We start from the raw sequence: 27,398 nt of genomic DNA on the forward strand, positions 1-27,398 counted from the left end.
AATGTGCGGGGGGTACCGGTTAGTCAAGGTTTTTGAGGTAATATGTACATGTAGGTAGAATTATTAAAGTGATAATAACAGAGTAGTAAAAGGGGGGGGGGGGGGGGGGGGGGGGTAATGCAAATAGTCTGGGTAGCCATTTGATGACATGTTCAGGAGTCTTATAGCTTGGGGGTAGAAGCTGTTAGAAGCCTCTTGGACCTAGACTTGGCACTCTGGTACCGCTTGCCATGCAGTAGCAGAGAGAACAGTCAATGACTTGGGTTGCTGGAGTCTTTGACTATATTTAGGGCCATCCTCTGATACCGCCTGGTATAGAGGTCCTGGATGGCAGGAAGCTTGGCCCCAGTGATGGACTGGGCCGTACACATTACCCTCTGTAGTGCCTTGCGGTCAGAGGCAGAGCAGTTGCCATGCCAGGAAGTGATGCAACCCGTCAGGATGCTCTCGATGGTGCAGCTGAGGATCTGTTAGTTTGTTGGTGATGTGGACACCAAGGAACATGAAGCTCTCAACCTGCTCCACTACAGCCCCATTCGATGAGAATGGGGGCGTGCTCGGTCCTCCTTTTCCTGTAGTCAACAGTCATCTCCTTTGTCTTGATCCCGTTGAGGGAGAGGTTGTTGTCCTGGCACCACACGGCCAGGTCTCTGACCTCCTCCCTATAGGCTGTCTCGTCGTTGTCGGTAATCAGGCCCACCACCAGGGTTTTTGGGAAAATGGTGTTGATGTGACCCATGACCAGCCTTTCAAAGCATTTCATGGCTACAGACGTGAGTGCTACGGGTCGGTCGTCATTTAGTCACGTTAGTGTTCTTGGGCACAGGGACTGTGGTGGTCTGCTTGAAACGTGTTGGTATTACAGACTCCAACGGGGAGAGGTTTAAAATGTCAGTGAGGACACTTGCCAGTTGGTCAGCCCATGCTCGGAGTACACGTCCTGGTAATCCGTCTGGCCCATCCGTGACAGCTGATGCTCTCATGCATGTTTCAGTGTTACTTGCCTCGAAGCGAGCATGGAAGTAATTTAGATGTTCGACAAACAAGTGTCCACATACTTTTGCTCATGTAGTGTATGTTAGTCACACCAACGTAGGCTTAGTCTATGTTCATCAAAGAAAATCAAATCATAGGTCTACTGTAGCCCTTGAAATAATATTAGCTTTCAACATGTTCAATATTCACATTTGGGTATGTTTCCATATTTTTGTATTGCACCGTTAAAGTTATCAGTAAACATGAATGTGTTGAAGGAAAGTTGAGTCTTAAAGTGGCATGACGAAATAGCAACTTGCGCTCATACAGAGAGAAAATCATCTTGTGCATATGCACTGATTACACAACAACTAGTAAGATGCATCTCAGAGGCATAATCATGTAAAGCTTTAATAACAAACATGTTCTTCATCACGCGACCCTTGAATATTCAAAGTCGAGAACCTAAAAGCGTCGAGGAGAACAATACATCTCTGTATTTTAAAAGGTTTTGGCGATATATTATTAGCCTATCTGTCTCTACGCTGAAAAATCCATTTCGGTTTTTCCGCGAAGCTCCAAAAATCTATGAAATGTGTTTGCATGTTCTTCTCCGCGAGCGGGGATGTAGAGGTGGGATTGCGAGAATCGAAAGGTTGGAGAGCCCACACGCTCAGCTTCCGAGAAAGTACGTTTTACAATAATGTATTATTCAATTTCTCTCTTGTTCTATACAGGCGAGGACTATATTAATTCAGTTTAGTGTAAGGTTGTCTTTCTTTCTTTTTTGACATCAATCTCTACGGTAGGCTTGGAGACGGACCGCTTGGACAGTGGGAGCCCTCCCCTCCTCTTCGTTCTGGTTTGGTAGGTGCGAATAAAAAAGGGCCCGTGTTTGCAAATATGCAGATAGGCTACATAAGAGGGAGGGAGGGGGGATCATACTTTGTCGAAGTCTGCTGAAAGTTGGGATGTCATCTTCCTAACGATCAAGTTAACTAGGGGAATGGGAGAATGGTTATTCTATCTATACCCTCAAACGTGCTGGTGCAGACCATACGCTGACACCGCAGAGACCGTGGTTTCAGATCATTGAGTCTAGACAAAAGGTATTTTTGTGCTTTAATATTAGATACAATTAGGATTCTCGGCTCTCAGACGCATGTGAAATGATGCACACACTGTTATTGGGTTAGAATGGCCATAATGGTCATTTTGCTCTGCCATTCTCATTTGCTAATTTTCCTCGGATAATGTTGTCAATGCAGAAAATGTTTGTAGATATTGTGGAGAGCGGTTCTTTCATTCAAAGATTTTAAGGGGTGAAAATTTAAACTGTGAATCATCTGTTAATGACGTGCGCTCCAAGAAACTTGACGCTCTCCGTTAATATTTGCCATTGAAATTATGGTACTTTGCATTGGATCTTGATTATGTTAATGAATGTTATGCTTTTAATAACAGGTGGCGATGAGGCATCTTTTTACGTGGAGATAAATCGAAACTGAACTTTGTTTTCTGCAGTGTTCTCTTTAATCATCAACAAATGTTTTTGTGAAAATGCATAATGGATGAAAAAGAGCAATATTGTTTAATTTGTTTATGATTTAGTTCGTGCATAGCCAATACTTATCCTAAGAACAGTATGCCAGTTGTTCTCAGAGTGATTTTATTGTACAGGAACATGTTTGTTCTTCATTGTTCCGCATGCGACGACCAGCCAGTCTCTTGCGCGCGATGTCCCCGTGACAAAGCAGTTGCAAGCCGGGATTTATCGCGACCCCCTGGTACTGCCTCAATCCGCCACCGGCAGTGGCGCTCGTATGGGCTTCATGTTCTTGCAAATTAGTCACGATTTAACACACAGTGGCATGCATACAATTTGGACTATTTTAACTCGGGAATGGAAAAGAAACAGAAAGGCGCAGCAGGTTGTGGGATATTTAATTCTGGTCCTTATAAACTTCAATGGGTCTCGTGCACAAATGTGACTGACTGTGTGTGTCTGTGAGTGAGTGAGTGAGTGAGTGTGACGTGAGTGCGTGACTGCTCGTGTGTGAGTCAGAGCAGGGAGGGGGTGGTTGAGAGAGGGGTTAGGAAGATATGTGTGAGTGTCAGCGTGACCGCGGTCTGGAGGGAAGTGTTGCATTTGGCTCTGCATTACCTGAACTAATAAGTAGCCTATAGCCGAGCTGGCAACGTCCCATAAAATATTACACTTTTTGGCTTGTTGTCAGATGTTTTGGTTTCACGATTGATGACAAACATGACTAGGCCTATTTATTTATTAATACATACAGTATTTGAAAAGTGCCATATTGACAGTATTATCTAGCCTACTTTTTAAACTTGCATATATTTATAGTCAGGCTATTTTGTATAGGCCTAATTAATCATTTATGAATACAAAAAATATTTTGAAGAGTATTATGCTATGTTCTAAACATCTAAATTAGTCTTAGGCCTATATCATAACTTGAGTGTGACTTTTTTAAAACTTGAATATGCCAAAGATGTTTGAGTTATTTTAGTGGGTATGTCCATTTTGCTTATAGATTCCATACAGTACCCCTTCTCGTTGGCCTTGGGGAGTATGTATGGTCAGACTGTTCGGGATGGTTATTCAGCCGAGAGGGGCCAATTACCGCCGTGCTCTGAGCTCCAGGGAGGAAGCACGAGCCATGTCTCCAGCAGCTCCCACTGACGTAATCAATGTAGAGTAGACCTATATAAGGGGGGAGAGTGGGTGCTTTGGTGAAAGCATAGTGGGAAAGTGTTATTATGTTTGATAGTGGCAGTCATTTTTGTGATGCTACCAGGAGAAGTAGACTAGTTGGGTGATACAAAAGGAGCTGTGGTAGAAGTCATAACTGCAGAAAGTATAGATAGCCTTTACAGATCCTTAGGCTGCTACTGGCATGATGGTAATGACGTCATTGAGGAAGATGTAAACAACAACAATGTCTACACAAACAACACTGTATTTTTTTAATATGTAAGACATTGGCACATTTATTTTTCTCATATAACAATGGATACACATAACCTTTTCCCAGTAATATAACCAACCTGTTCCTCATTATGCAATCATTTTTTCCCTTCTAATCATCACCACCATCATCATCATTATCATCATCATCTTAGCAGTAGCAGAATTTGGTATATTTCTATTCAGAGATAATACACTGATTGGTTACAGAAACTGGGGGACTGTTGAGTGACAGAGAAGAGAGTCTGTAAGGTCTACAGGTTTGGAATATATTTTAATTAAAAAAAATGTAACCTTTATTTAACTAGGCAAGTCAGTTAAGAACAAATTCTTATTTTACAATGACGGCTAAACCCTCCCCTAACCCGGACGATGTTTGGCCAATTGGGACTCCCGGTCCCTATGGGACTCCCGATCACGGCCGGTTGGGATACAGCCCGGGATCGAACCAGGGTCTGTAGTGATGCCTCTAACACTGAGATGCAGTGCGTTAGACCACTGGCATTTAAATGCATAGGGAGCGTGTGAATGACATGGAGGAGGAACAGAGTGAGAGTGAAATTAAGAGAGGGTGAAAACATGAAGGGAGAGACTGTGAATGACATGGAGGAGGGACGTAGGCTGTTATAGAGTCATTGACATTGGAAGAGGAATGGTAGACTGTGAAAGAGGGACTGAGATGGTGGGAAAAGATAGACTATGAATGACATGTTCATGTTTGATGGAGATGGAGAGAGTGTGAGGGATATGGGTCAGACAGAGAGACACTCTGAGTTTGATGGAGCGAGACTAGGACACCAGGAAGAAAGAGACACACAGACATACTGTATATGACAGTGTAGCAGGCGGGTGGCCCTGCAGCAGTGTGAGAGAGATAGAGCAGAGCCCTGGTCAGACTCGAAGCAGGAGAGTGAGGAGCTGAGGGGCTGAGGGGCTGGCTCAGGGGTCCGTGGCGCCACGGACCCCTGAGCTGGTGAGAATGCGGGGGCTGTGCTCCTGCCTTTGAAGCTTTACCTCCCACTAATTCTGGCCTTCCAATTTCCACATGCTGCACCCCCCAATGCTCTCCCCCACCCCTTCCCTTTGTTTCCCTTATAAGGACTGGCCCGGCCATTTCTTCAGCTTTTCTCAGGGATGTGCCTGTTTGTGAGTGGGGACAGGTCAGTGGAATAGTAGGATAGTGTCTCTTCATAGGAGGCTGGCCATTGGGATGTTTCAGTTTATTCAGTACACACTCTGAATAAAGCATTGGAGTCAAATTCATTTCAGTCCATTTTAATTTATGAATGGAAAAAATACTCACCCAATAAGTGTGTTATTTTTCAATTGGATTGTGGACATTAAATGGGCTCATAGTGAATAACAGGATATTTCCCCAGAGGGACTGTCAAGGAACATTTTAAAGAGCCAACCAACACTACAGTAAGTGCTGATATCAAGTTGAATTGACAGACGTGATCAATTATGTTTAGTCACATTTACATTTTAGTCATTTAGCAGATGCTCTTATCTAGAGCGGCTTAAGGTAGTGAGTGCATACATTTTTTCTACTTTTCTTCTATACTGGCCCCCAACAGGAAATGAACGCACAAGCTCCATCTACCATTTGAGATGCACGGAGTCTAGATGAGTGAACTTCTGGCAACAAATCTTCAAGGAAGGAGACATGAATATACAGCGCTGTGAAAAAGTATTTGCCCCCTTTCTAATTTTCTCTACTTTTGCATATTTGTTACCGACCGGCTCGATTCGGTCTTATAAAAATCTAAACTTAGAGCTAGAGAAACTTAGAGAAAGTGGTATATCACACACTACAGTTGAGGAAGTTGGGAAAGTAAATCTGCTTTGAAAGTTGATAAACTTGTAACACCACTTTTGAAAAAATGTCCCTTGAATTTTTTGGTGCATCTATTGGAGAGCTCTTTTTTGGCTACACCCATTCACCATCGTTCACACCCTCTTCAGCCGTAGCCCCACCCATCTCTTTAAGTAATCACATTTGAGGCCATGTGTTAAACAGAGTGGGTACGGTAGGATACCAAACAACCAAAGATTAAGACTAAAGGCTGGTTTATTCTACGTCAATCGACATGTTGTGTACAGTTGTCTCAGTGACATCATGAACATTCTATTGTGGTCTGACATCAAAGTTGTCATTGTCGTTATTCAAAAGTATAGACACAAAAATGACAGGCTGCATGACATCAGCAGCATGGTGGTCCAAAATAGCATAACTGGTGTATTTTAACACCAACAAACCCATCCGTTTAAAAGTGAATTTAGTATATGTGAATATAGCAAACTAGGCAACTAAAAGCAACTTTCTAAACAATGTTTTGGTTAGTTTCTAGATGGTTAGCTAGCTAGCTAATGTTAAGTTAGCTGGCTAGCCAGTTCAAGTAATGACCATATCATATAGCTGACATCGTCTTCACTTTAGCTAATTTGTTTTCATTATTACAGGAAAATAAACTCACAAGAAGATCATTATATACAAGTTAATGGCAAGCTAATTACAGAAAGTAGGTTACGGTTGTGAGTGTGATGAAATAAAAGCAGGGCATTCTACCAGAGAATTTTGTAACTTGGACACTGTCTCATTGGCCTAACGTTATATTGTAATTTGACTTTGGTGCAGGTCATGTTGTCCTTCACATTACCGTCTCTGGTAAATACACACTATATCAAATAAAATCTAGTTTTTTTGTCACGTGCACAGGATACAGTAGGTCTTTTGTTTAGACATGTAGCTAGAAAACTAGCTAAACAATGAACCATAATCACAACTCATAACGTTACTACCCTTCATGAATATACAGGTAGCTAAAGCTAATCAACTAGGTTCATTGTTAGTTAGCTAGCTAACATTAGGCTATAACTAGCAATACAAATGGATCTGAGATACGAATAATATTTCTACACAGATCATACACGTAACGTTAGCTAGCGAGCCAGCCAGCCAGCTAACATTAGCTAGCTAGCTAACAGTACACTTTAAGTTACAATAAAAATCACTTTTTGAATAAATCAGAAACGTATAATATCTGAAAATGTCGCTCGCTAACTTGTTTTTCAACCATTCCACAAATTTCTTGTTAACAAACTATAGTTTTGGCAAGTCGGTTAGGACGTCTACTTTGTGTATGAAACAAGTCATTTTTCCAACAATTGTTTACAGACAAATTATGTCACTTGTATCACAAATCCAGTGGGTCAGAAGTTTACATACACTGAGTTGACTGTGCCTTTTAACAACTTGGAAAATTCCAGAAAATTATGTCATGGCTTTAGACACTTCTGATAGGCTAATTGACAACATTTGAGTCTATTGGAGGTGTGCCTGTGGATGTATTTCAAGACCTAGCTTCAAACTCAGTGCCTCTTTGCTTGACATCATGGGAAATCAAAAGAAATCAGCCAAGACCTCAGAAAAAAGTTGTAGACCTCCACAAGTCTGGTTCATACTAGGGAGCAATTTCCAAATGCCTGTAGGTACCACCTTCATCTGTACAAACCATAGTACGCAAGTTTAAACACCATGGGAACACGCAGCCGTCATACCGCTCAGGAAGGAGACGCGTTCTATCTCCTAGAGATGATCGTACTTTGGTGCGAAAAGTGCAAATCAATCCCAGAATAACAGCAAAGGACCTTGTGAAGATGCTGGAGGAAACAGGTACAAAATTATCTATATCCACAGTTAAACGAGTCCTACAGTATATCGACATAACCTGAAAGGCCGCTCAGCAAGGAAGAAGCCACTGCTCCAAAACCGCCATAAAAAAGCCAGACTACGGTTTGCAACTGCACATGGGGACAAAGATTGTACTTTTTAAAATAAATATCCTCTGGTCTGATGAAACAAAAATAAAACTGTTAGACCATAATGGCCATTGTTATGTTTGGAGGAAAAAGGGGGAGGCTTGCAAGCCGAAGAACACCATCCCAACCGTGAAGCATGGTGGTGACAGCATCATGTTGTGGGGGTGCTTTGCTGCAGGAGGGACTGGTGCACTTCAGAAAATAGATGGAATCATAAAGCAAGAAAATTACATGGATATATTGAAGCAACATCTCTAGACATATGTCAGGAAGTTTAAGCTTGGTTGAAATTGTGTATTCCAAATGGACAATGACCCCAAGCATACTTCCAAAGTTGTGGCAAAATGGCTTAAGGACAACAAAGTAAAGGTACTGGAGTGGCCATCACAAAGCCCTGACCTCAATCTTATAGAAAATTTGTTCTGTGGGCAGAACTCAAAAAACGAGTGCGAGCAAGGAGGCCTACAAACCTGACTCAGTTACACCAGCTCTGTCAGGAGGAATGGTCCAAAATTCACCCAACTTATAGTGGGAAGCTTGTGGAAGGCTACCTGAAATGTTTGACCCAAGTTAAACAATTTAAAGGCAATGCTACCAAATACTAATTGAGTGTATGTAAACTTCTCATCCACTGGGAATGTGATGAAAGAAATAAAAGCTGAAATAAATCATTCTCTCTACTATTATTCTGACATTTCACATTCTTAAAATAAAGTGGTGATCCTAACTGACATAAGACAGGGAATTTTTACTGATCAAATGTCAGGAATTGTGAAAAACTGAGTTTAAATGTATTTGGCTAAGGTGTATGTAAGCTTCCGACTTCAACTGTATATATTTTTTTTATTATTTGAAAACTCAGGTTCCCTTTATCTAATATTAGGTTTTGGTTGAAGATCTGATAACATTCACTGAAAAAAATATATGCAAAAATAGAGAAAATCAGAAAGGGGGCATACTTTTCACTATGAAATATCAACCAATCATACCTTCTATGACACTCTTCAACTGCTCTACATTCAAATGTGTGGATTCGGTTATTTTAGCCACACCCGTTCCTGACAGGTGTATAAAATCAAGCACACAGCCGTGCAATCTCCATAGACAAATATTGGCAGTAGAATGGCCCATACTGAAGAGCTCAGTGAGTTCCATACTGCCTCTGGAAGCAACTTCAGCACTAACTTTTCGTCGGGAACATCATGAAATGGATTTCGATTGCGGAGCAGCCGCACACGAGCTTAAGATCACCATGCAAAATGCCAAGCTTTGGCTGGAGTGGTGTAAACCTCGTAATTTGACTCTGGAGCAGTGGAAACACGTTCTTTGGAGTGATTAATCATGCTTCACCATCTGGCAGTCCGACGGACAAATCTGGGTTTGGTGGATGCCAGGAGAATGCTACCTGCCCAAATTCATAGTGCCAATTGTAAAGGAATAATGGTCTGGGGTTGTTTTTCATGGTTCGGTCCCTTAGTTCCAGTGAAGGGAAATCTTAACGCTACACCATAGAATTACATTCTAGACAATTCAATGATTTGTCGAGATTGGTGTGGAAGAACTTGATTGGCCTGCACAGAGCCCTGACCTCCACCCCACCAAACGCCTTTGGGATGAATTGGAACACAGACTGCGAGCGAGGCCTAATCGCCCAAGATCATTGCCCGATCTCACTTTTGATCTTGTGGAAACAAGTCCCTGCAGCAATGTTCCAACATCTAGTGAAAAGCTTTCCTAGAAGAGTGGAGGCTGTTATAGCTCATGATTTTGGCATGAGATGTTCAACGAGCAGGTGTCCACATACTTCTGGCCATGTAGTGTATCTGAGCATATTTTCTTTTTGAGTACAACATTATTGATTATCATAGGCTATGCCATTGATATGGGCATCCACAAGGCATAATGACGATGAGTTATATAAATACTACATTACAATCTTCTCTATATGTTTTGTGGTTGGAGGGTTGATGATGTCATCAAGAATGATAACCAACGTACTTACTGTGTTGTAAGTGGGCAACCTGTTTGTTAAAAAAAAAAAATATATATCTTTGTGTATAGCTGTTTGTGTGTTTTTTCTTCAAATATCTGATGCATACAAGATAATATATTATGCAAATTAGGTCAACGCCTAATCAGTTAAATAAATGTTTAACATTTACTTTTATATTTGTGTGTATTGTTGTGAATTGTTAGATACTATTGCACTGTTGGAGCTAGGAACACAAGCATTTCAACTCCCCCCGCAATAACATCTGCTTAATATGATTTGATTTGAGTTCCGTATATCTGTCACGCCCTGACCATAGTTTACTTTGTATTTTCTATGTTTTGATTGGTCAGGGTGTGATCTGAGTGGGTATTCTATGTTTCATGTCTTGTTTGTCTATTTCTATGTTCAGCCTGATATGGTTCTCAGTCAGAGGCAGGTGTTCGTCATTGTCTCTGATTGGGAACCATATTTAGGTAGCCTGGGTTTCACTGTGTGTTGGTTGGGTGATTGTTCCTGTCCTATGTGTCCCTGTGTTCACACTATATAGGCTGTTAGGGTTTCGTTACGTTTTGTTTTGTAGTATTGTATTGGAGATTCGTGTTTCGTATTATTAATAAACATGGATCGTAAACCACACGCTGCATTTTGGTCCGACTCTCCTTCGTATGAAGACGAAACTCGTTACAGAATCACCCACCACAAAAGGACCAAGCAGCGTGTCAACAGGCAGGAGCAGCGCGAGGAGACGCGCAATAAGGATTTCTGGACATGGGAGGAAATCCTCGACGGGAGAGGACCCTGGGCTAAACCAGGGGAGTGTAGCCGCCCAAAGGTGCAGCAGGAGAAGAGGCAACAGGAGCAGCCCAAAGAGGAGGTATGGACATGGGAGGACGAATTAGAAGGAAGAGGACCCTGGGCTCAGCCAGGAGAATATCGCCGCCCCAAAGAAGAACTGGAGGCGGCGAAAGCTGAGAGGCGCAGATATGAGGAGGCAGCACGACGTAGCGGATGGAAGCCTGAGAGGCAGCCCCAAAAATTTCTTGGGGGGGGGGCTAACAGGGAGTATGGCTACGCCAGGTAGGAGACCTGGGCAGACTCCCTGTGCTTACCGGGGGGCTAGAGAGACCGGACAGGCACCGTGTTATGCAGTGGTGCGCACGGTGTCTCCAGTGCGGGTGCATAGCCCGGTGCGGTATATTCCAGCTCCGCGTGTCTGCCGGGCTAGATTGAGCGTCGAGCCTAATGCCATGAAGCCGGCTCTACGCAGCTGGTCCCCAGTGCGTCTCCTTGGGCCGGCTTACATGGCACCAGCCTTGCGCTCGGTGTCTCCGGTTCGCCTGCATAGCCCAGTGCGGGCTATTCCACCTCGCCGCACTGGCAGGGCGACCGTGAGCATTCAACCAGGTAAGGTTGGGCAGGCTCGGTGCTCAAGAGCTCCAGTGCGCCTGCACGGTCCGGTTTTTCCAGTACCACCTCCACACCCCAGCCCTCCGGTAGCAGCTCCCCGCACCAGGCTTCCTGTGCGTGTCCTTGGCCCAGTACCACCAGTGCCAGTACCACGCATCAGGCCTACAGTGCGCCTCGCCTGTCCAGCGCTGTCGGAGCCCTCCTCCTCTCCAGCGCTGTCGGAGTCTCCCGCCTGTTTAGCGCTGTCAGAGCTTTCCGCCTCTACAGCGCTGCCGGAGTCTCCCGCCTGTTCAGAACTGCCAGTTAGCATAGAGCTGCCAGTTAGCATGGAGCTGCCAGTCTGCATAGAGCTGCCAGTCTGCATGGAGCTGCCAGTCTGCAAGGAGCCGCCAGAGCTGCCTGTCTGCAGGATGCCGCCAAAGCTGCCAGTCTGCAAGGAGCCGCCAGAGCTGCCAGTCTGCAAGGAGCCGCCAGAGCTGCCAGTTAGCATGGAGCAGCCAGGGCCGCCAGTCAGCATGGAGCAGCCAGGGCCGCCAGTCAGCATGGAGCAGCCAGTCAGCATGGAGCAGCCAGAGCAGCCAGTCAGCATGGAGCAGCCAGAGCAGCCAGTCAGCATGGAGCAGCCAGAGCTGCCAGTCAGCATGGAGCAGCCAGTCAGCATGGAGCAGCCAGAGCTGCCAGTCAGCATGGAGCAGCCAGTCAGCATGGAGCAGACAGAGCTGTCAGTCGACCAGACTCTTCCAGATCTGCCAGTCGTCCAGACTCTTCCAGATCTGCCAGTCGTCCAGACTCTTCCAGATCTGCCAGTCGTCCAGACTCTTCCAGATCTGCCAGTCGACCAGACTCTTCCAGATCTGCCAGTCGACCAGACTCTTCCAGATCTGCCAGTCGACCAGACTCTTCCAGATCTGCCAGTCGTCCAGACTCTTCCAGATCTGCCAGTCGTCCAGACTCTCTCAGATCTGCCAGTCGTCCAGATTCTCCCAGATCTGCCAGTCGACCAGATTCTCCCAGATCCGCCAGTCGACCAGATTCTCCCAGATCCGCCAGTCGACCAGATTCTCCCAGATCCGCCAGTCGACCAGATTCTCCCAGATCCGCCAGTCGACCAGATTCTCCCAGATCCGCCAGTCGACCAGATTCTCCCAGATCCGCCAGTCGACCAGATTCTCCCAGATCCGCCAGTCGACCAGATTCTCCCAGATCCGCCAGTCGACCAGATTCTCCCAGATCTGCTAGTCGACCAGGATCTGCTGAAACCGCCAGCCAGCCAGGTTCTGGTAGTTTCTACTACCTGCCTGGGCTTCCTCTCAGTGCTGAGCTTCTTCTCAGTGCTGAGCTTCCTCTCAGTGCTGAGCTACCTATCTGTCCCGAGTTACCTCTGTCCCGAGCTGTCCCTCTGTCCCATGTTATCATTGTGGTGGGTAACCTATTTAGGGACGTTTAGGAGGGGGATTAAAACTGTCATGGAGTGGGGTCCACGTCCAGCGCCAGAGCCGCCACCGCGGACAGATGCCCACCCAGACCCTCCCCTATAGGTTCAGGTTTTGCGGCCGGAGTCCGCACCTTGGGGGGGGGGTACTGTCACGCCCTGACCATAGTTTACTTTGTATTTTCTATGTTTTGATTGGTCAGGGTGTGATCTGAGTGGGTATTCTATGTTTCATGTCTTGTTTGTCTATTTCTATGTTCAGCCTGATATGGTTCTCAGTCAGAGGCAGGTGTTCGTCATTGTCTCTGATTGGGAACCATATTTAGGTAGCCTGGGTTTCACTGTGTGTTGGTTGGGTGATTGTTCCTGTCCTATGTGTCCCTGTGTTCACACTATATAGGCTGTTAGGGTTTCGTTACGTTTTGTTTTGTAGTATTGTATTGGAGATTCGTGTTTCGTATTATTAATAAACATGGATCGTAAACCACACGCTGCATTTTGGTCCGACTCTCCTTCGTATGAAGACGAAACTCGTTACAATATCCTTTAAAACCAAGAGGTGCGACCCTTACCAGCAGATTCACCACCAATAAGACTAAGACAAAGTTTCTGTTATTAGGAGAAAGTGATGTCAAAATGGGAATTGTTCATGGTCTGAAGTCTTAATTCATGTGAAATTGATTTTAATTTTGTCAGTGTGTAGCGTGTGGGAATGATTGTTTCAAATCCCTTTGATGCAAAGTGTGACCATCCACAGGCCAGCGTCTCTTGGTTTTCTTCTGGGAAACACTATGGCTACATTCAACCTAGCCCTATAGGGTGGGATTTAGGTTGTACATCGGTCAAATTGGGAGTAGAATACATAGAAGTGCATTTTCTCTCCTGTCACTGTCATTTAGTATTTTCATGTTTTGCTATGTTCTGAATATTCTTATTTGTCTTATTGTGTATTGTAGCTGGGGGGCTTGATGAACTTTAAGTTGTGTAAGTGGACTCATCTTTCCTGGCTATTAGTGGTTATGGGATGTTTGGGATACATACTATCTAACGGAGCTGCCTCATTGGCTTTTTAGCTGTGTTCAATCTAATAAACGGGTAACATAACTGAATGGCAGAGTAGCTGTCTTATGTAATGGAGTCTGTTGTTTACTAAGATGCTGTCTAGGTCCAACACTGAGCCTGTTATTGAAGGACCCTTCTCTCTCCCTGTGCCAGTTTGTAGGTTGACAGTGGAAGGATGTGGATGAGGGCTGAAGTTTAGACAGAGCACAAGGGCTCTAAGGCCTGCCTGTGATTGGCTGTCCGATTGGTCCACAGCGGGGAGGCGCCACCTCACCTGGGCTCAGAACAGACTGTGAGAACTTCTCGGCTCCCCCTCCCGCCCGCCCCCCCAGCCCTGCACGTACTGGAACATGTCTAGCGGACGGTCGGAGGGAAGCCGAGACCGGACAGCCGAGGCCCTAGAGCGAAGCAGCTGCAGTGAGGATGTCCCTGTCATCGAGCGCAGGAACCGCAGTGGCATCATCAGTGAGCCTCTGAGTAAGAGCCTTAAGAGGTCCCGCACCCTCTCCCAGTACACAGCCGCCTGCCCCACCAACACTAATGGACACGCACATCACAATGGAGAGACCAAGAGCCACCCGGCCAAGCCCCAGCCGCCCCCACAGCCCCAGCCCACTGTCTCAGCGCTGGCGGCAGCCAAGCTGGACCGGACCCTGGAGCAGGTCCTGGAAGGACAGAACGGCCTGCTGCACTTTGCCCAGGCTGCAGTGCTGTTAAAGAGGGCTGGGATGGAGCACATGCTGCTGCCGGGGGGGATGGGGATGGGGATGGGGGGTAGCGATTCAATCTCAGGGGCAAACGACTTGGAGGGTGCGTCTGCTGCGGACTCCATTGGCGGTATTGCGGACTTCCCGTACGGTGTGGGAGGCGGCTTCCCGTTCAATCCCGGACTGTTTATCATGACACCAGCCGGCGTGTTCCTGGCCGACAGCGCTCTGCACATGGCTGGCCTGGCCGAGTACCCGGCGCAGAGCGAGCTGGCCTCCGCCATCAACTCCGGCAAAAAGAAGCGGAAACGCTGCGGCATGTGCCAGCCCTGCCGTCGGCGAATTAACTGCGAGACGTGCAGCAGCTGCCGGAACCGCAAAACGGGCCACCAGATCTGCAAGTTCCGCAAATGTGATGAGCTGAAAAAGAAACCGTCTGCCACTCTGGAGGTAAGAGTTCAGTGAGGAGACAGAGCTGGAGATGTCATAAAGGGTCACAGAGGGCCACAGAGAATCACAGAGAGTCACAGAGGAACATAGAGCGACACAGAGGGACACAGGGTGACAGAGGGTCACAGAGGGCCACAGAGGGTCACAGAGAGTCACAGAGAGTCACAGAGGAACATAGAGGGACACAGAGGGACACAGGGTGACAGAGGGTCACAGAGGGCCACAGAGAATCACAGAGAGTCACAGAGGAACATAGAGGGACACAGAGGGACACAGGGTGACAGAGGGTCACAGAGGGCCACAGAGAGTCACAGAGAGTCACAGAGGTACACAGAGGGTCACAGAGGGTCACAGAAGGTCACATAGGGACACAGAGGGTCACAGAGGGACACAGAAGGACGCATAAGTTCACAGAGGGATACAGAGGGTCACAGAGGGACAAAGAAGGACAGAAGGTCACAGAGAGACACAGAGGGATTCAGAGTGTCACAGAGGGACAAAGAAGGACAGAAGGTCACAGAGGGTCACAGAGGGATACATAGGGTCACAGAGGGATACAGAAGGTCTCAGAGAGACAAAGAAGGACAGAAGGTCACAGAGGGACACAGAGTGTCACAGAGGGATACAGAGGGTCACAGAGGGTCACAGAGGGATACAGAGGGGTCAGGCAGGATGGGGCATAGGGATGGAAAGAGTGTTTGGAATGTACATTAACCAAACACATAACTAAACTTTATATGTGTATGTATGGAGTGAGGCACTGTTCTGATTTCTTTGCACAGTGTGGATATAGCTCCAAAGTGAAGGGTTCCGTAGAGGGGTGTGGAGGGGCTTTTTGGTAGGGCAGGGCTTTGAGTTGGGCAAGGGAATGACAGGTGGTGGGGAGGGGCTTTTTGGTAGGGCAGGGCTTTGAGCTGGGTAAGGGAATGACAGATGGTGTGGTGGGGCTTTTTGGTAGGGCAGGGCTTTGAGCTGGGTAAGGGAATGACAGGTGGTGTGGAGGGGCTTTTTGGTAGGGCAGGGCTTTGAGTTGGGCAAGGGAATGACAGGTGGTGTGGAGGGGCTTTTTGGTAGGGCAGGGCTTTGAGTTGGGTAAGGGAATGACAGGTGGTGGGGAGGGGCTTTTTGGTAGGGCAGGGCTTTGAGTTGGGTAAGGGAATGACAGGTGGTGGGGAGGGGGAGGAGTAGAATTGCACCGTGGGGTCTCTTTAGTCGGTCCTCCGCAGTGCAGCGCATGCCCTGAATGAACATCCCCCTGTCCATACCCATGATACACAGCTCTCATTTTACCCCCTCACAAAACAGATGGAAGGACTTTTTTAATTGGGGGTCATTGCGTGTTTAGCAGTTCACACAAATGTGTGTGTGTGTGATTGTGTGCATATGTTGCAAAATTAGTATTGCCTTGTGGGTATGCGTGAGTAGGAACGAGGAGATAGGAAGAGAGAGAGATGTGACAGAGAGAATGTCTGATGGGCTGTTTAGGATTTTGAGAGTTTGTGTGTTTGTAGGTGTGTGTTTGACAGTGTATGTTTGACAGAGTGTGGCAGTGCGTGATACTGTTTGTGTGTATATGTTTTTCATGGGTAGAATGTGTGTGGTAGAACATACACTACATGACCAATAGTATGTGGACACCTGTTCGTCATGAGCATTAATATACAGCTGGTCCCCCCTTTGCTGCTATAACAGCCTCCACTCCACTGGGGAGGTTTCCACTATATGTTGGAACATTGCTGCTATAACAGCCTCCACTCCTCTGGGGAGGTTTCCACTAGATGTTGGAACATTGCTGCGGGGACTTTCTTCCATTCAGAGGGTAAGAGCATTATAGAGGTCGGGCACTAATGTTGGGCGATTAGGCCTGACTCGCAGTTGGTGTTCCAATTCATCCCAAAGATGTTTGATGGGTTGAGGTGAGGGCTCTGTGCAGGCCAATCAAGTTCTTCCACACTAATCTCAACAAACCATTTCTGTATGGACCTCACTTTGTGCACAGGGGCATTATCATGCTGAAACAGGAAAAGGCCTTCCCCAAACGCATTAAGATTCCCCTTCACTGGAACTAAGGGGCCTAGCCCAAACCATGAAAAACAGCCCCCGACCACTATTCCTCCTCCACCAAACTTTACAGTTGGCACTATGCATTGGGGCAGGTAGTGTTCTCCTGGCATCTGCCAAACCCAGATTTGTCCGTCGGAGTGCCAGATGGTGAAGCTTGATTTATCACTCCAGAGAACACGTTTCCACTGCTCAAGAGTCCAATGGTGGCGAGCTTTACACCACTCCAGCCGACGCTTGGCGTTGTGCATGGTGATCTTAGGCTTCTGTGCGTCTGCTTGGCCATGGAAACAGTTATTGTGCTGACGTTGCTTCCAGAGGCAGTTTGGAAGTCGTAGTGAGTAATGGAACTGAGGACAGATGATTTTTACACACTACGCTCTTCAGCACTCGGCGGCCCTGTTCTGTGAGCTTGTGTGGCCTACCACTTCACGGCTGAGCCGTTGTTGCTCCTAGACGTTTCCACTTCACAATAACAACACTTACAGTTGACCGGGGCAGCTCGAGCAGGGCAGAAATTTGACGGACTTACTTGTTGGAAAGGTGGCATCTGAGCTCTTCACTAAGGCTATTCTACTGCTAATGTTTGTCTATAGAGATTGCATGGCTGTGTGCTCGATTTTATACACCGGTCAGCAACGGGTGTGGCTGAAATAGCCGAATCCACTAATTTGAAGGGGTGTCCACATACATTTGTAAAGTGTAATAGTGTAATAGTGTAATTGTGTGTGCTTGTGGGTATTTGATGGCTGTGGCAGAATGTGTGTGTGTATGTGTGTGGCATGGTCCATCTGGCCATGGGGCTGTCATCTGCAACACCAGGTGTCATTGTGGCACAGGCGCCCCCCTCTCTCCCTCTCTCTTTCTCCTGTGGCACGCCCGTTTGGCTAAATGGCCTCCAAACTTGTCTTCTGGGTCACCTCAGTAGCACAGGACTCTTTTCCTCTGTAAGGTTCATGTAGCATATTACATTCTGTTTTTAAACCACTTCATTTGACAATTAAAGCCAGTACTGTATAAAGATGTGATAAACACGCTATGACAAAATGACATAACATCCATGACAATATTTTGGTATATTGCCATGGCATGATAGATGTTATCAGGTGATTTATATGAGCCTCAATTGTCATGATGACTTTATGCAATAATGAATTACCGTTAATAAGATGAGTGATGCAATTGATCTCCATTAATTATACAAAGGACGCGACCGTCACATCAAAAATGGTCAGATTCATGTATTGTTGCTTTTTAAGATGTAAATACAAGGTTGATATGATTAGGCTCTGCCATCTTCTGTCTTTCAGCATCCTGCTCTTCCTGTAAGGATGCAGACGTACATTATATGAGCTATGCTAGTAGACAATGCTGTCCAGATCATGACATGTGTGCTCTCTAACAATGTCCGCATGTTCACAAATTAATTATCACACATTTCAAATTCTTTCTTGTGATTATGACTATTTTGGCCAAAATACAGTTTGTAGAATACATCCTGAATATCCCCTATGGCTGTATGTACTATGCAATGCTACAACACTCACGTTCATGAGACAGAGGGTGATCAGTTTGTGTAATCTGGTCATAAAGAGTTGCGCTGCAAGCAGACATGCAACAACAGATTAATCAAGGCTTGATCCACATGTTATCTGGTTGTGACTTTTGTAACCAAGACAGGATTCCATTTTTAGATGTCAACTCATGGTTTCACTGTCAACATTCCTACTTTACTTTAAATCAGATTGTTTGTTGTTGTTATGTTTTGTCACACACTAACATTATGGCCACGCGGGACTTGATGTAATAATCATCTGTTTAGCATTTACGTTTTGGAATAGTTTATCTTCAAATGAACTGTTGACTTCTCCTTCAGATTGGGTAAATGGTGTGCCTCATCTGCACTAGCAGACCAATGCTGTCTAGAACTGTTCTGTGTTAGGGTCAGCCTTGAGCAACAGGTCAAGAGGTCAGAGGAGAGTCTTGCAGAGTCAGTCAGTCAGTCAGAGTGATGTCATAACACCATGTCAAAGGTGAGAATAATGACAGAAGACATATTGTGTACAATAACACATCTGATATATGCCCATGTATCCTACATTGATCTTACAGATTTGTGTGTTCACATTTATAATTTATTGGCGCTTGTCTGAGAGGACTGCCATCCATATTGCCGATGGAGGGTGTTCTTTCAGGCTCTACAGAAAACAACATTGCTTGTACTATGAATCCATATTTCCCTATCAAGTATTACCACACTGTAAACAGAACAGATAGCATTATCTACGTTACTCTGTTTTATATTCTGTTAACTGGGGCATTATGAAATGGTTAAACATATTGCCCAACCCCCTTCAGCCCTCTTGGTCACTGAGGTTAGGACATGTTCAGGGGCACCTGGGCAGCACCTGGGACAAAATGGAGGATCATGGTCATCCGATCCGGCTCGTAAGCAGCATACCACAGTCTGTCATCTGCTGTTAGCTTGAGCTGGGGTCTAGAAACAGCCCCAGAGAGTCACATCTCACGTGGACGCAGTCCACTGTCTAACAGGGATGCTAATGGATGGAGATCACTTAGCCATAGTGCTTATAGTGTGTGTTGTGTTGTAAAGATGTGTCATGTGATTCAATAAGTATTTTGATGCTTGGTTTGTTTTAACCTTTTCAGATGCCCAAAATCAGAGAAAAAACTGGTTGTTTTTAATCAATGCTTCTGATAACATATTTATGATTCCTTTATGACACATTTGTAATTTTTAGTCTGTTTATTGTTAGTGTATATTGTTAGTGTATATTGTTAGTGTACATTATTTGAAGTTGATGCGGTCCGATGTGGTGTGTGTATGTGAGAATAGAAAGAGAGGCCGGCGGCTCTGTGCTTTGATGATGGTTTCCATGGAAACCTCATGGCAGCCTAAAGATGGCCGTAAAAATAGAGTAAAGGGAGGTGGCGTGTCGAGGCCTTAGACTGCCGAGGCCTTAGTGTGCCGAGGCCTTAGCGTGCCGAGGCGTTAGAGTGCCGAGGCCTTAGTGTGCCGAGGCGTTAGAGTGCAGAGGCCTTAGCGTGCCGAGGCTTTAGCGTGCCGAGGCCATAGCGTGCCGAGGCCTTAGAGTGCAGAGGCGTTAGAGTGCCGAGGCCTTAGCGTGCCGAGGCCTTAGCGTGCCGAGACCTTAGCGTGACGGGGTCTTAGCGTGTCGAGACATTAGCGTGATGGGGTCTTAGCCTGCCGAGACCTTAGCGTGACGGGGTCTTAGCGTGTCGAGACCTTAGCGTGATGGGGTCTTAGTGACGGGGTCTTAGCGTGTCGAGACCTTAGCGTGATGGGGTCTTAGCGTGTTGAGACCTTAGCGTGACGGGGTCTTAGCGTGTCGAGACCTTAGCGTGACGGGGTCTTAGCCTGCCGAGACATTAGTGTGCCGAGGCCTTAGCGTGACGGGGTCTTAGTGTGCTGAGGCCTTAGCGTGACGGGGTCTTAGCCTGCCGAGACATTAGTGTGCCGAGGCCTTAGCGTGACGGGGTCTTAGCCTGTCGAGACCTTAGCGTGACGAGACCTTAGCGTGCCGAGGCCTTAGCGTGACGGGGTCTTAGTGTGCTGAGGCCTTAGCGTGACGGGGTCTTAGCCTGCCGAGACATTAGTGTGCCGAGGCCTTAGCGTGACGGGGTCTTAGCCTGCCGAGACATTAGTGTGCCGAGGCCTTAGCGTGACGGGGTCTTAGCGTGCCGAGGCCTTAGCGTGACGGGGTCTTAGTGTGCTGAGGCCTTAGCGTGCCGAGGCCTTAGCGTGACGGGGTCTTAGCGTGCCAAGACCTTAGTGTGCCGAGGCCTTAGTGTGCTGAGGCCTTAACGTGCCGAGGCCTTAGCGTGACGGGGTCTTAGCGTGCCGAGACCTTAGCGTGCCGAGGCTTTAGTGTGCTGAGGCCTTAGCGTGCCGAGGCCTTTGTGTGCTGAGGCCTTAGCGTGCCGAGGCCTTTGTGTGCTGAGACCTTAGCGTGCCGAGGCCTTAGCGTGACGGGGTCTTAGTGTGCTGAGGCCTTAGCGTGACGGGGTCTTAGCCTGCCGAGACATTAGTGTGCCGAGGCCTTAGCGTGACGGGGTCTTAGCCTGTTGAGACCTTAGCGTGACGAGACCTTAGCGTGCCGAGGCCTTAGCGTGACGGGGTCTTAGTGTGCTGAGGCCTTAGCATGACGGGGTCTTAGCCTGCCGAGACATTAGTGTGCCGAGGCCTTAGCGTGACGGGGTCTTAGCCTGCCGAGACATTAGTGTGCCGAGGCCTTAGCGTGACGGGGTCTTAGCGTGCCGAGGCCTTAGCGTGACGGGGTCTTAGTGTGCTGAAGCCTTAGCGTGCCGAGGCCTTAGCGTGACGGGGTCTTAGCGTGCCAAGACCTTAGCGTGCCGAGGCCTTAGTGTGCTGAGGCCTTAACGTGCCGAGGCCTTAGCGCGACGGGGTCTTATTGTGCCGAGACCTTTGTGTGCCGAGGCCTTAGCGTGACGGGGTCTTAGCGTGCCGAGACCTTAGCGTGCCGAGACCTTAGCGTGCCGAGGCTTTAGTGTGCTGAGGCCTTAGCGTGCCGAGGCCTTTGTGTGCTGAGGCCTTAGCGTGCCAAGGCCTTTGTGTGCTGAGACCTTAGCGTGCCGAGGCCTTAGCGTGACGGGGTCTTAGCGCGCCAAGACCTTAGCGTGCCGAGGCCTTAGTGTGCTGAGGCCTTAGCGTGTCGAGGCCTTTGCCACTTCACACCTCGCTGGCTGGAGATGTCTGGATTTATTTTTGGAACGCTACGTTTGAAGGGAAATAAATAAAGCCCATGAGATACACTTCCTTTCTGCTGCATGTCTGAGTTTTCACCACTAGTCTCAGTCTCATGGTTGGTGTTTGCTCTGTGGGTGAGAGAGAGAAGTATATGTTTTATGTCAACATGAGTTTATATTTGTTTGATTATGTGTTTATTTTAATGCAAGTGTGTTTCTGTACTCTGGTCTGCTGATTGGATTTCTTTGTGGGCCTTTGTTTGGTTTTGTGGATATGTGTTAGTTTATTTGTTAAAACCTGTTCTGTCTGTTCTGTCTGTTCTGTCTGTCTGTCTGTCTGTCTTGTCTGTCTTGTCTGTCTGTCTGTCTGTCTGTCTGTCTGTCTGTCTGTCTGTGTTGAGGCATCATGGTCAGAGGACAGATCCAGCCGACCCACTACAGGTATTACTACAGGTATTGTGTGGTGACATGACACGGCCAGTTTGAGGCATGCAGACACTGAGCCAGAGAGCTTTCACTGAGTGTTGTTACCCCCTCACACAGACATGCAGACTGACAGAGACACACACAGGCATGCAGACTGACACAGACACACACAGGCATGCAGACTGACACAGACACACACAGGCATGCAGACTGACACAGAGACATACTGATCAGTAGGCATGTTGCCAGGCAGACACAGAAACTAGTAGGAGTAGGACAGACAAGCACAGTCAGACAAACATACAGAAATACAGACACAGACATACAGACACAGACAGACAGCAGTGGAGTTATTATCTTAACCAACCTGAGATGGGAGGGGAGAGTTGACATCACAGTCACAGGTGAAAGGGTTCTTGTTACCAGTGGACCTGGGGCTGTCCAATGGGAAGTGATTGATGGGAGTATTTAGCCTAATGCTCTGCTCTAAAGAGAATGTTCCCCTATGGGCTGGTCCTGGATCAGCTGTCCCTAACAGAGTCACACTATGTCAGAACAAATAAGATAGCAAATTAGATACTGGAGCCACATTTCAGAGTATGAAATGTTCTGCTAACCGTGCTAGAGCAAGGCTAGCAGGCCCCTGGGTTGGGGACGTGTAAGGCTAAATGCAGCGTCCATTGAGGAACGTAACAGGAACATATTCATAGTAAAATCAATAAACGGAGATTGAGATGCTGGACATTGAAATGGACGCCTGGAAATGATCGTGACCTTGGGAGCCCCTTCCCCCTTAGCCAGACCTGACAAACAATCATGTTTATGCAGAATGGAGGTCGCAGGTGTTGGCTCAGATTGTTTTTCCTTTAATAAGTCACCGGTGAGTTCACAATGAAAAAGGTATTGAGCTTAGCGTCTAGGTGCCTGAGTGTCATAGGTGAAAGGTCATTAGTGAGGTGCTTATGGCCCTTGCACCACCTTGACCTTGCTTTTTTAGTGTTGTGAATATTCCAAAGTGAAAATGATATGACAGAAGAGAAAAGTTGATTATGTTAAATACTATTTTATTTCTATCCTCGTCCTCCCCTTCGCTCTTTTTGTCTTCCTCCTCTCTCTTTCTCTCCTCCCCCTCTCTCTTTCTCACATCTCTCTTTCTCTCCTCCCCCTTTCTCTTTCTCGCTTCCTCCTCACCCTCTCTCTTTCTATACCCTGATGAAGACAGCTTGAGTGTCGAAATGTAGGTTATAAAATGATTGTATCTGAGGTCCTAGAGTGTGTGACTCTCCTTTTCTTTTACAAATACTATTTTCCCCGTATTCTGAATTGTTTTGTGTAGTCTGTGATTTATTTTAAGTTACTACATTGACATCGACTGATAAAACACAAAGCTAGCTGTAGCATCAGCTTTGTGGTTTATCAAGGTGATAAGTATATTGTTCTTGTGCTATTTTATGTATTCCCGTGTATGTAGGTGTGTGTGTAAGTGTGTGTGAGGAAGTGAGTGTGTTTGTGTGTGTGTGTGAGTGTTTTTTCCAGGCAGTGCTAGCTAACATGTGAGATTCTGTGCCGCAGTAGAGTTGTGCTTCTCAGAACGCCAGCCGTGCTGCAGCTCCGAGGGCTGAGCCGAGCTTGAGCCCCAGCGGTCCTCTATCTTATGACTGGCAGGCGACCACTCAACCCCTGCAGCTGCATTGCTTTGGTGCCTGCCCTGCCTAGTGCAATGCAATCAGAGCTAGAGATCCCACTCTGAGAGAAGAGTGAGGGAGGAACAGAGAGAGCAGTGTCACCAGTGAGAGCGCTGTGGTGTCATGGGAGATGGACGTGACTGCGTGGTGACTAAATAATAAATGTGCCATATCAGGTTTCGCATGGAGCCAGGGCCATGGCTGTTGACGGCCATAGCGAGGTGAGGGAGGAGGGGAGGGTACGAGATATGTCTGTGTGGGATGCAGTGATTTCCATGATAGAGCTTGCCTGGCCTGGCCTGGCCTGGGGGGGGGGGGGGAGACAGAGAGAGACAGTGGAGCAGAAGAGAGGAGGAGTGGGCAGGGAGCGAGGGTGATGGTGTCTGTTAATGTGTTTGATGTGGAGATTTGATGAGCATGTTGTTGTCTGAATCTATTCAATAATTAGACTGGGGTAGAAGAATGTCCAGAGAGAGAGAGAGCGAGAGAGAGAGAGAGAGAGAGAGAGAGAGAGAGAGAGAGAGAGAGGGGGAGAGAGAGAGAGGAGACAGAGAGAGAGACAAACTGCAGATGTTGCAGTTTAGAATGAGTCTAGGGATGTGTTATCTTCTCCAAGCTGCGTCCACTAACCCTCTCCTTCTCTCTTCTCTCTCTTTGTCTTTTTTTTCCCTCTAAGAAGGTGATGCTTCCTACAGGAGCAGCATTTCGGTGGTTCCAGTAAGACTCTGACCCTCTTCCACTCTAACCCCTACCTACACAAACCCAAAGCTCTGCGATCAAGTGCAATGCCAACTCTCGCTTCGATTGTATCGGGCATGGACACTGGCTGACAAGAAAACAAACAAACAACAAATAAAAAGATGTTAAAAAAAAAATACGAAACAGGAATGATACAAAATAATCAACTGAGTAATGGATGCACCTAATTATTCCTTGAACCAAAAATTAAATATAAAGAAAATAATCTATGGCAACTTTCATTCATTCCCTTTTCTATGTTCCCATTTTGGTACATTTTGTCCTGTTTCCAGCAGGACTTTTCTGTCGCTCAGACATGGAACTGTTCATTGCCTAACAGAAATGATGGACTGAGTGTGGACAATCAACACATGTCTGTGTTTGGTGTTAATGTTGTTCACGTGTGGAAAGATACAGTACTTGTGTAGAGAATGTACATTTATGGCTATATTTTAAAATTAGTGGCTAATGGCAGGCACTATTGTAATTTAGCACCATTGTTCTTATCTAAACCCTTGTCTATTTTATGATTTATATTGTTGCAAGAATATAGTTTGAAACGGATCAATGGTTGTCTTTTAAAAGAAAAAGGAAATGTTTCAAAATGTAAAAATCCAGATTTCTGATTCAAATTAAAAATCAACTCTCACCCTTTGGGGCAGAAGTCTAGGGGACTCTTTAGCAGGATAATGCTAACCTCCAGAGAACTCACTGGAATCTCCCCAACCAACCAACCAACCAACCGTGTTTTTCTGGCCTGTATTTCCAAGCGTTTTATTTAGTGAAACTGGCAGCCTTACATTCCTGTGGCCCTAGCGACTGTGTCTGGCATGAGGAGGACAGAGGGCGACATCACTAGGAGGCACTTGATCTGAGTCTACCCATTTCAACGCACTGAAACATGAATTTATCTTTATTTTTTATTTGTAATTTTTTTTAAATTATGTTGCTGATAGCTACATCTTTTAAAAACAACAGCGATGTTTGTATTCATTTAGAAAATTGGACTGGTTTTGTGAATAAAAACGAATGCATGTATTTGTGTAAACATTTACAGTTCTGATGTTTGTCTACTTGTCTCTGCATGTTTTTTTCCCCTAAAACAGCGGGTGAAGTATGAAAATGTCCGGTAAATCTTTCAAATCTGTTCCCTTTTCATATCATTGGATGCTATAATTTAAAAAAAAATATTGGGCGAGAAATACAAATCATTAAAGCAGAAGGAGGAAATGGTGTATTTCATTCAGATGTTTCCTGTTGCTCTAGCAACCAATACAAACAACACTGGTAGTGACAGGGTAGGAACCAAAGTTTTGGTGAGTTTTTCCCAGGGGGCCCTAATTAGTGTTCCTCATGCAAGAGTGTTGTACATGAAGGTTCTATGTAGAGATAGTGTGGAGTTGTTGCAATGGTTAGGTTGATGTACAGGTAACTGCCAAAATAAAGGATACACCAACATAAAGTGTCTTAATTGGGCGTTGGGCCAGAACAGCTTCAGTGCACCTTGGCATAGTAGAGTCTACAAGTGTCTGGAACTGTGTTGGATGCAACACCATTCTTCCATGAGAAATTCCATAATTTGGTGTTTTGTTGATGGTGGTGGAAAACACTGTCTCAGGTGCTGCTCCAGAATCTCCCATAAGTGTTCAATTGGGTTGACTGATACAATCGTGCACAGTGGATGGGGGCATTGTCATTCTATGGGGCTATCGCCATGGTAGACAAAATAATGGCCAGCCCAGAATTTGTTTACATGACCCTAAGCATGATGGGATGTTAATAGCTTAATTAACTCGGGAACCACACCTGTGTGGAATCACCTGCTTTCAATAAACTTTGTATTCCTCATTTACTCAAGTATTTCCATTATTTTGGCAGATACCTGTGGCAATGTAATGTTAAAGTGAAACCAAACCAACATCTAAATGGAGAATATGGGAAAGGAATCTATCTGGAATGTGTTGTATATCCTCCGAGTCACTTCCTCCACCCTCCTCAAATGTCCTGCTCCCCATGTAAAAACAAAACACAATTAGAAAGCTATGAATAATGAATATTTCCTCAATATTGCTGAATTACAGTGTTGTCCTCAAAGCCACAAAGTAGAGGGCTGTTTAAGAGTAAAGGGAAGCTTTTTGGAGGTCAGGAGTCAGGCCCCCACTCTGGTGACACACATGGTCCTGTGACATTTATCTAAGGCAAGCTCTTTATGAGACCTGGTCCGCTAAAAGAACTGGTCAAAATGAAAATGAAATCAAATTGTATCTTTCACGTGCCAAATACAACAGACCATAAAGTGAAATGCTTACTTACAAGCACGTAACCAATACAGTTTTAAGAAAAATACCTAAAAAATAAAAAATAGTAACAAATTATTAAAGAGCAGCAGTAAAAGAGAGCAGCAGTAAAATAACAATAGCAAGGCTATATACAGGGGGTATCGGTATAGATTCAATGTGCGGGGGGTACCGGTTAGTAATTCTGGCGAAGTAATTGAGGTAATATGTAGATGTAGGTAGAGTTATTACAGTGATAATAACAGAGTAGCATCAGTGTAAAAGGGGGGGGGGGGGGGGGGGTGTAATGCAAATAGTCTGGGTAGCCATTTGATTACATGTTCGGGAGTCTTATGGCTTGGGGGTAGAATCTGTTCAGAAGCCTCTTGAACCTAGACTTGGCGCTCCGGTACCGCTTGCCATGCGGTAGCAGAGAGAATAGTCTATGGCTAGGGTGGCTGGAGTCTTTGACCATTTTTAGGGCCTTCCTCAGACACCGCCTGGTATAGAGGTCCTGGATGGCAGGAAGCTTGGCCCCCAAAAATGATGTACTGGGCCGTACGCACTACCCTCTGTTGTGCCTTGCGGTCAGGACCGAGCAGTTGCCATACCAGGTAGTGATGCAA

At 46.2% G+C, this 27,398-nt stretch overlaps 1 protein-coding gene across 3 annotated transcripts; it reads left to right on the forward strand.

Moving 5' to 3' along the window:
• The first annotated feature begins 1,532 nt into the window (after positions 1–1,532).
• On the forward strand, positions 1,533–25,841 carry LOC139388291 (CXXC finger protein 5a). Of its 3 annotated transcripts, XM_071134875.1 has the most exons (4): positions 1,533–1,663; positions 1,785–1,842; positions 13,834–14,837; positions 24,435–25,841. In XM_071134875.1, exons 3-4 carry the CDS (start codon positions 14,031–14,033, stop codon positions 24,477–24,479), a joined length of 852 nt encoding a protein of 283 aa, XP_070990976.1. In that variant the 5' UTR covers positions 1,533–1,663; positions 1,785–1,842; positions 13,834–14,030; the 3' UTR covers positions 24,480–25,841. The 3 variants fall into 3 exon arrangements, with proteins under 3 accessions (XP_070990976.1, XP_070990977.1, XP_070990978.1); XM_071134876.1 differs by lacking the exon at positions 1,785–1,842 and having other exon boundaries at positions 1,608–1,663; XM_071134877.1 differs by lacking the exons at positions 1,533–1,663; positions 1,785–1,842 and adding an exon at positions 2,027–2,084.
• Positions 25,842–27,398: the final 1,557 nt, after the last annotated feature.

This window comes from Oncorhynchus clarkii, chromosome 29, assembly GCF_045791955.1.
Source record: "Oncorhynchus clarkii lewisi isolate Uvic-CL-2024 chromosome 29, UVic_Ocla_1.0, whole genome shotgun sequence".
NCBI lineage: Eukaryota > Metazoa > Chordata > Actinopteri > Salmoniformes > Salmonidae > Oncorhynchus > Oncorhynchus clarkii.